A 9537-nucleotide genomic window follows, 5' to 3' on the forward strand; every position below is an offset into this window, starting at 1 on the left:
GCTCTGAGCTGCTTAGGGGTCGTCACAAATTATCCGGCAGAAAATGAGGTTGGTCTGATGCTACAGGGCTGATTATTAAATTCTGATGCTAATTGCACTGGTTTCTGTGCTGCCATGTAGTAATTACTGAGCCTAATTACTAATCAGCCTTATATTGTGACATTTGTATTCTATGGGGCAGATTTAGCAAAGGTTGAGGTGAATTTTCGAATGAAAAAAAAACCAAAACGAATTTCAAGCTATTTTTTGTGTACTTTGACTAGGGAATAGCCAAATTCGATTAGAATTTGAAAAAATATCGAAAAATTAGAATATCGAAATTTATCTTGTACTGTCTCTTTAAAAATTCGACTTCGACCATTCGCCATCTAAAACCTGCCGAATTGCTGTTTTGATAAATATGCCCCTATGTGTACTGTATATTGTGAGTAGGTCCCAAGCTCAGTAAGTGACAGCAGCACAGAGCACGTGCAGTGAATCAGCAGAAAAGAAAATGGGGAGCTACTGGGGCATCTTTGGAGACACCGATCTTTAATGCTAAAGGGTTGTGGTTGCCTTGGGCTGGTACAGAAGCACAAAACAATGTACAACATTTCTAGCTACTTCTTTAGTTAGTCTTTAGTTCTACTTTAAGACCGCCTTTATTTCACATATGGCATATGGTTTTAAGGCGGTCTTAAAACTACTATTGGGAGTGCTGCAATTTCTATGGACTATGAAAAGCATGTGAAGGTGAACACATGATGGTGCGTGCACCCCTCTGAAAAAGGTATTCTTTATCACTAAGGTGCTGGGCAAACTAATGTTTGGAAACTCTACTTATACAAACTGCTTATTCCTCTTTCTGGCAGGGAGGGGCAGCATTGCAGCTGTTGCAAGTCCCAGCATTAGTGCTGTAGTTAATGCTAATATCAGGTGCAGGACTAACACATTATAGAAGTTATTTATGACCAGTTATGTAGTGAGCAAAGTGCAATTTTGCAACAATTTCTGCCACAATGCAGTTTTTACCCAGTCATTGCAGTTTCAAGGGGAAGTTGCACCTGATGCAAAAGTACAATTGTTGTGGCATTTTGACTTGAATCTGATGCATCTGCATTGGAATGTCCTGTTGGTGCCATTTCTGGCAAGAGTCGTGCATGCTCTAACTTTTGGCGCAGGTGTGCTTCCCCTGCAGCAATAGGCACAATTGGATTCATTCAGAAAATGAGGCAGGAAGGACTAATCAGCACAGACTGTAAATATACAGAAGTGCAAGGCACGCTTTTTTAAGCAAGTACCTTTAGGGTAGGACTCCACGAGCGATTTTGTTGCGATCCAACGCGATGCGACAAAACGCATGTGAATTGTCGCATGCGACAAAAATAAGGCAAGAGATAGAATTGTCGCATGGTGTCCCAGCGTTGATCCAACGCCATCTGACTGTCGGATGCAGACGCCATCAGGGGGGGGACACTTGTCCCGGGCCCGGTGCTTTTTGGGTTTTAGAGGGGGGGCCCGGTGGCTGTATTCACTCTGGCAGGGCCCCAGCTGCTGCTGTCAGAGAGCCACACAATCTGGTGGGAAATACAATCTGTACTGCCTGCACGTCGCTTTCCTTTTCACGGGCAGATTTTCAATAAGGCTATGGGAGGCTAAGCCTCCCTAAACCTATGTGACACAAAAGAAAATATAAAACAAAAAAAAAAAACCCTGCTCTCTTGATGACTGCGCGCTCCTTTAAACAGGGAAGGAAAGCTCCGGTTCTGCCTCCAGGCTCTGTGCTGTGGCGATCAGCTGAACTCCGATTGGATATTTCTGCCACCATTTTATCCAATCAGAGCACAGCTGTACTTACAGACAGTAAAATTTACCAATCAGGGGATGAAATAGGCGGGGCTGGCAAAACTATTGCCTGAAGGTATCGACAGAAGTCAGACTAGCAAGAAGGAGCTGAAATATTTACTCCTATCTGCTTGCAGTAAAATCCATTCCACTCTGGAGAGGTACTACATACATTCTGAGGGCTAAGGGTAACTTACTGAAATAAGTTTTTTTTTTTTTTGCTGCCATTAGTCTTAATATTAATGTTATCACTGCACATTAATTAACCCATTCCTTTTAAAAATGTGCTTTAAGAATTTTTTAAATACATTTTCTATTTGTGTCTTACTTATTACTGTTTTGGGGTAATTCAGATGGAGCCTCATAAAGTGCAATATCCTGATATATGTGCTCAGGGTTTTGTACATTAAATTGGTTTTGTGTTTAACGTAGCATTTTTCCTGAGGCTATTATATGTCAGATTAGCACTTCATTTATCTTAAACTAACTTTAACTTGTAAGGGGGGCCCTGGCGCCACTGTTTTTTTTAACTTGTATGGGGGCCCTGACCACCAATTTTATTTTAACTTATAAGGGGGCCCTGACCATCAATAGCTTTTTATAACTTGTGTGTGAGGGGGCTTACCGTTTTTAGCGCTGATTTCTGTGTTGTTACTTTTAATGTGGTGTGAAGTGGGCGGGATCTGGGGTGGGTGGGGGCCCCAAAAATTATTGTATGGGGCCCCGTGATTTCTAATGGCGGCCCTGCTTATGGGTAGAGTTCTTCATCAATTGTAAAGAGTCCAACAAATTAATTGAAGGAGTATGCTAAAGACCCCTAATGTAAGTGAGGAGGAGGAGGCAAAGCTCCTGATGCAAATAGAAAAGGCTAAAGTAATGATAACTGGGGATTTTAATTACCCAGATATTGACTGGAGCAACAGTACTGCCAGATCAGTAAATGGGAAAAAGTTTAGAAACTTGTTGCATGACAATTTTATGGCACAAGTTGTCGAGGAGCCAACCAGAAAAAATGCAATTCTGATCTCTAATGACCCAGAACTTATAGCAAATGTGCAAGTCATTGAACCCCTGGGTAATAGTGACCATAATGTTATATCATTTAATGTCTGGTGCAAAAAATAAATATATACTTGGGCGACAAAAACCATGAATTTCAGAAAAGCTAATTTTAGTGCCTTGAGGGCTGCCCTTCAGAACATTGATTGGGGTATTAAGTTTTCAGCTAAAAACACAGAACAGAAATGGTTGTCATTTAAAATGATATTAAATCATTACTGTTCTCAAGAATCATCCTATATGGCTTAATATAGAAGTAACGAAGTTAATAGGAAAGAAGAGAAAGGCATTTAAAAACTACAAGTCTGTTGGGGCAGAAGCTGCATTTAATGAATATAAATACTATAATAAATGTTGTAAATCAGCAATCCAGAAGGCAAAGTAATGAAATGAAGAGTGCATTGCGGCGGAGGCTAAGACTAACCCCAAAAAGTTTTTAAAATATATTAATAGTAAAAAGACACAGGTTGAGAGTGTTGCTCCATTAAATAATGGCACCAGTATGGTTGTAACAGATACAGAAAAGGCAAATGTGCTAAATCAGTTCTTTTCTTCAATGTATACAATAGAGGAGTCTGGGTTCCCAGGCTCACTTCATAGCTGCACTGATGGCTCAGCTCAATCTAGTCAGTGGCTGACTCAGGATATGATCCATAAAGCTTTAATAAAGATTTATGTAAACAAGGCTCCAGGGTCTGATGACATACATCCCCGGGTTCTTAGAGAGCTTAGTTCAGTTTTAGACCAGCCCCTATTTTGGATTTTCTCAGATTCACTTTCATCTGGTATGGTAACTATGGATTGGAGAAAAGCTAATGTCATTCCAATATTTAAAAAGTGATTACGATCTCAGCCTGGCAATTATAGGCCTGTGAGTTTGACATCTGTGGTGGGCAAATTATTTGAAGGCTTGTTAAGTGATCACAATCAAAATTTTGTCCTAGTGAATGACATTATGAGCAGCAATCAGCATGGCTTTATGAAGGATAGGTTATGTCAGACTAAATTGATTTTTATGATGAGGTAAGTAGGATGCTGGACAGTGGAAGGGGGGCAGTAGATGTGATCTATTTTGATTTTGCCAAAGCGTTTTACTGTGCCCCGCAAACTTTTGTTTCTAAACTAAGATCTGTTGGGCTTAATGAAGTCGTTTGCACATGGATAGGAAACTGGCTACAGGATTGGGTACAGAGGGTGGTTGTTAATGGAACATTCTCTACTTGGATTAAGGTTCTTAGTGGGGTCCATCAGTGCTTGGTATTGGGTCAACTTTTATTTAACTTGTTTATTAATGACTTAGGGGAGGGTATTGTAAATATTGTATCAGTGTTTGCAGACACAAAACTATTCAGCCCAATTAATTCCATCCAGGATGTGGCATCCTTGCAACAGGATCTTGACAAACTAGTAATCTGGGCAGCTAAGTGGCAAATGAGATTCAATGTTGATAAATGTAAAGTCATGCACCTGGGAATATTCAAGCCACTTATACCCTTAATGGGACTGCACTAGGCAAATCCATTATTGAAAAGGACCTTGGAGTCCTTGTAGATGATAAACTTGGCTGTAGCAAGCAATGCCAGTCAGCAGCATCAAGGGCAAATAAGGTATTGAGCTGTATTAAAAGGGGCATTGATTCACAACAAGAAGCGGTCATTCTTCCACTTTATAGAGCACTGGTAAGGCCCCATCTAGAATATGCTGTACAGTTTTGGTCTCCATCTCTCAAACAGGACATTATTGTATTAGAGAAGGTCCAGAGAAGGGCAACTAAGCTGGTAAAAGGTATGGAAAATCTTAGCTATGAAGAAAGACTGGCCAAATTGGGGATGTTCACCCTGAAGATGAGGCGTTTAAGAGGTGATATGATAACTATGTATAAATATATAAGGGGATCATATAATAATCTCTCTAATGCTTTATTTACCAGTAGGTCTTTCCAGCTGACACAAGGTCACCCATTCCGATTAGAAGAAAAGAAAAGGGTTTTTTTACAGTGAGAGCTGTGAAGATGTGGAATTCTCTCCCTGAATCCGTGGTACAGGCTGATACATTAGATAGCTTTAAGAAGGGGTTGGATTGCTTTTCAGCAAGTGAGGGAATACAGGGTTATGGAAAATAGCTCATAAAACAAGTTGATCCAGGGACTAGTCCGATTGCCATTTTGGAGTCAGAAAGGAATTTTTTCCCCCTCTGGGGTATATTGGAGAGGCTTTGGAGGGTTTTTTTTTTGCCTTCCTCTGGATCGACTGGCAGTTGGGCAGGTTAAAAAAAAAAAGTCAAGGGGTTGAACTTGATGGACGTGTGTCTTTTTTCAACCTAACTTACTATGTTACTATGTCTGCCTCTGCACTGCATGAGATACACATAGATAAAACAGGCATCTGATCCTGACAAGTAAAGCCCACCAGCGTATCCACAGCGACAAGAACATCATCTAAAATTGTACAGAACGGTCAACAGTTAAACAAGAAAACTCACAGGACCCCCATAGCTTCTCATATTTAAAATAAATAGAAAGGATGTTATTTTTACTATCTTTGCCTAGAAATTGTTCAGAGCAATTCTAAAGAAAACTGAGAAGCAAATCAAATGAACATGCTCATTTGTTACGACACTGAAGACAGAAAGGAAATACCCAGATATTTATGTTTTATTCTGAGTTATAGACCTTTTCTACATACTGAAATTCTGACTGATGAGCCATTTCCTGGGTCCTGCTGAGGGGATCTGAATTCCATATTAACAACTGGAATACAGGAAAAAAGGAATACAGCTGTGAGAAAGGAACATGCAAATAGCAATAAGGTTAATTCGAAAGAGGAAATAAGTCAGGGACATTTAAATATTAGTGCTCCTAGGTGGCAAAGGCCTGTTTTGTTCAACTTGACATGCAGTTATGTCCAGTCTGGTTGATGAATAAAATTCTGTGTGTTCTGTAAGGTCAGTTCAGCAATGGAAGGGTTAAATATCCCATAGAATTGCAGCGAGCATGAGAGAAGGGGGAAGAGGTAATGTAGCATAAGAATTTGGGAAACTGGAGGCTGGGAAAGGAGGTGGTATGTGACACAAGCTGCAAATACTGGAATTTAAAGAAGAGGTCACTTTTGCTCTGTAATCTATGACTTGTCCTTCCTTGGCCTTGCCTGGTTCTCTGCAGCCAACATTGAGTACAGCCTTATGTTACTACTTGTCTAATGACATTAGAAAGCATGAAAACATCCAACAATTTGTGACCAAGCAGAAGCAAACCCCACGGCTCCTGATAAGCTCATCAATACACAACTGAGTTGGCCAACAAGTTAAGTGTCCCAAGCAGGTGGTGCAGGTCTGTATGTGTGATAGCCCCACATGGTTCTTTTTATAAAGAGTAAGGAGTGCAGGTAACTGATGCGGTCACATGTTCGTGCCGAGTCTGGATTGGCTGTTTGCTGGTGTCAGTTCTACTTGGCTTCCTTCTCTTGGTGGAGACTGTAAATGGAAACAGAATTATCAGATTAAGAAAGGGATAGGCGTGGCACAAGAAAAGCAGAAAGGCAAAAGTAAAGCATAACACAAATTATAAAGGAACCACTATTTCTGTACAGTACTGAAATGTTAAAAAAAAAAACAATATTGAACTAAATATTAGCAGAAAAAGAACACAGATCCTGATCAAGGATCCTGCATAGAACAAAAGGCAGAACTACAGATAAAGAAAGAAACCCTGAAATAGTAATAGTGTACATTTGCAGTAATAATGAAACCTGAAGCTTTTACTGTTGACATGGAAAAGCACAAGGAGTCTGGAACACACAAAATGAGCAAACAAATGCATTTCACAATATGCCACTTACTTTATAGTCTAGGAGGTCTGAAAGAAAACACTGGCACGTTTAAAACTGAAAATTATGCACCTTGGCAATAAACCATAGCAACTAAGCAATGATCAGCCAGCTGAAGGTATAACAATCAAAACATAAATGAGATTAGTTGCCATGTGTTACTGTTCAGATACAAATTTGCCCAGGGTTGATAGATGAGCCCTATTGACTTTGGTTGCTTGGTTCTTTGTTTCGGTCTACATAAGAAATTTAATAGAAAAATGCATTCTGAGTGCTGCTTCTCAAGGATTGATCATTGCTGCAAACTCCTAAGGGGAATGCAAAAATATAACTAACGGCTCATGAACAACATGTACAATCCCCCCCCATCAAATGTAAATCTGGTTTGTTCATGCTCAGAATATGCCCCCAACCCCCCCTCACACAAGTTTGCTTTATGAACAGGAACTTGGGTTCTTTCATGTACTCTTCCTATTAACAACTTGCCAACATTCCCTTTGTTTTAGAAATCCTAGGTCCATATATGATTAGAAGCATCTCCCCTCACTTTTACGTGGATCTGGTTGCGCAGCACAGCAGCTCTCAGGATCATGGCTTTGGCTCGTCTCTGGAATTCTCTGCCCATTTGCAAGGACTTCTCAAAAGTTGTGCTACGCTGATCGACATCTCGTGCATACAAGATCTGCCAATAAATAATTATTAATAATAATAAAATAGGTGTGTGTATGAATATATATATTTATACATGTGCGTATATGTATATATATATATATATATATATATATATATATATATATATATATATATATATATATATATATATATATATATATATATATATATATATAGTATCAGATAGTGCCCGCACTCAGTCAAAGACGAAGCCAGAGGTGCACGATCAAGTTTGTAGTAATATTAAATAGAAGATGAGCACACTCTGTATCATTTAGGTGAAAACAAGTGTTGGTTTATTATGGATGAGATGTGTGAATAAACCAACACTTGTTTTCACCTAAATGATACAGTGTGTGCTGATCTTCTATTTAATATATATATATATATATATATATATATATATATATATATATATATATATATATATATAATATAGTGAATAAAGTAACCCTCTTGTAAAATATAAGGATATTATAAGTTACCGAGGAGTTTCATGACCATATAAAAACACGAGGCCAAAGGCCTTTGGCCTCGTGTTTTTATACAGGTCATGGAACTCCGAGGCAACTTATAATATCCTCATATTTTGCAACTGGGGGTACTTTATTTATTATAATACAAAATTTTCAGTGAGTCATCAATTATTCTGAGACCAGCACTCCCTGTTTTAAAAGCCAATTTCTTAATTATTACATTGTGTCTGTGCCCGACGTTTCGGTCCCTATATATATATATATATATATATATATATATATATATATATATATATATATATATATATATATATATATATAATTTATCTTGTAAATTATATCCTTATAAACAGTGAGTACTGATGTCATTTCTGTCACATGACTCACTGAAACTTGTGTATTATAATAAATAAAGTAAAATACGAGGATATTAGAAGTTACCTCGGAGTATATATATATATATATATATATATATATATATATATATATATATATATATATATATATATATATATATATATATATATATATATAAATCCCAAAATTCACAGCACTCACGATTCATTGTCTCTTGTTGCCTGGTGAACCTATAAATGTTTTATTGAGAAAGAACTGCATTTCAGCCTTTGTCAAAGTTACACATTCAATTACAGACTACCCCTATATACACATATATGGCGTAAAATTCAAAATCACCCTCCCCCAGTGACGTGTCTCAATACTTGAATACTCAAATAGTCGAGGGAGTATTCAAGTATTGAGACTGATGTGAGACACGTCACTAGGGGAGGGTGATTTTGAATTTCGCGCCAGTTACTGTGTGTATAGGATTATAGGGGTAGTCTGTAATTGAGTGTGTAACTTTGACAAAGGCTGCCGAAATGTTAGTTCTTTCTCAATAAAACATTTATAAGACCTGTGAGTGCACTTTCTACTTCGGAGGATTTTATATATATATATATATATATATATATATATATATATATATATATATATATATATATATATATATATATATATATTTATTCCAAGGACCCTGGTGCCAGCTAGGGAAAACCAATATTTGTACGAAAAGTGACACTAATGGGATCATTTTAGATGCAAACAGAATGTGTTTATTTTATACATATATATATATACATACACATATACATACACATATACATCCCAATCCCTTGAGCTCCTTGCTAGAGTAGCAATAGACTACTGCAACTCCAGAAAAGAGAGAAATTCTGGATACACACATTGCAAACACTACATCCTAAGGGGCTCAATAGAGAATATGACTTGTATGCTTTCATTTAGTGTAAAGACTTTGGTACTATATGCTGATAGGGGTGTGGATGGGACTGTTACATTATGACACATCCTTTGTATACTATGTATCACAATACTGTTTTGTTCTGTATATTTGGATTGTTACAAAATTCATTTGACCAATATGTTAGCGGTGATTTCTGAACATGATGTTTCTGTATGTGTGTATGCCCTTACGACATGGGTGGTTTTTCTTTACTGATACATAAGTCTGAATTTGCATTGGACTTATGTATGAAGATACAATCCACTTCTTGGTGTAACTAATACATTTAGCTTTAAAAGGATGTGAGGTCATTGTATTCATTATTGCTTAATAAAGAAGCATGTGTGTGTGTGTCATATTTAAACAGTCCCAAACACAA

At 37.7% G+C, this 9537-nt stretch overlaps 1 protein-coding gene across 2 annotated transcripts in view; it reads right to left on the minus strand.

Moving 5' to 3' along the window:
- Nucleotides 1-5518: 5518 nt before the first annotated feature.
- The window catches only part of LOC108704125 (COP9 signalosome complex subunit 1-like), a 53202-nt gene continuing 49183 nt past the window's right edge, over nucleotides 5519-9537 (minus strand). Inside the window, exons 6-7 of one of the 2 annotated variants that reach the window (XM_018240531.2) lie at nucleotides 7255-7389; nucleotides 5519-6354 (exon numbers count right to left, since the gene is read on the minus strand). In XM_018240531.2, coding sequence (XP_018096020.2) covers nucleotides 6280-6354; nucleotides 7255-7389 — 210 coding nt within the window. In that variant the 3' untranslated portion in view covers nucleotides 5519-6279. Of the gene's footprint in view, nucleotides 6355-7193; nucleotides 7390-9537 lie in introns of both variants that reach the window. The other variant, XM_041579265.1, reaches the window with a different exon arrangement.

The sequence above is a fragment of the Xenopus laevis genome, chromosome 9_10S (genome assembly GCF_017654675.1).
Source record: "Xenopus laevis strain J_2021 chromosome 9_10S, Xenopus_laevis_v10.1, whole genome shotgun sequence".
Classification (NCBI taxonomy): domain Eukaryota; kingdom Metazoa; phylum Chordata; class Amphibia; order Anura; family Pipidae; genus Xenopus; species Xenopus laevis.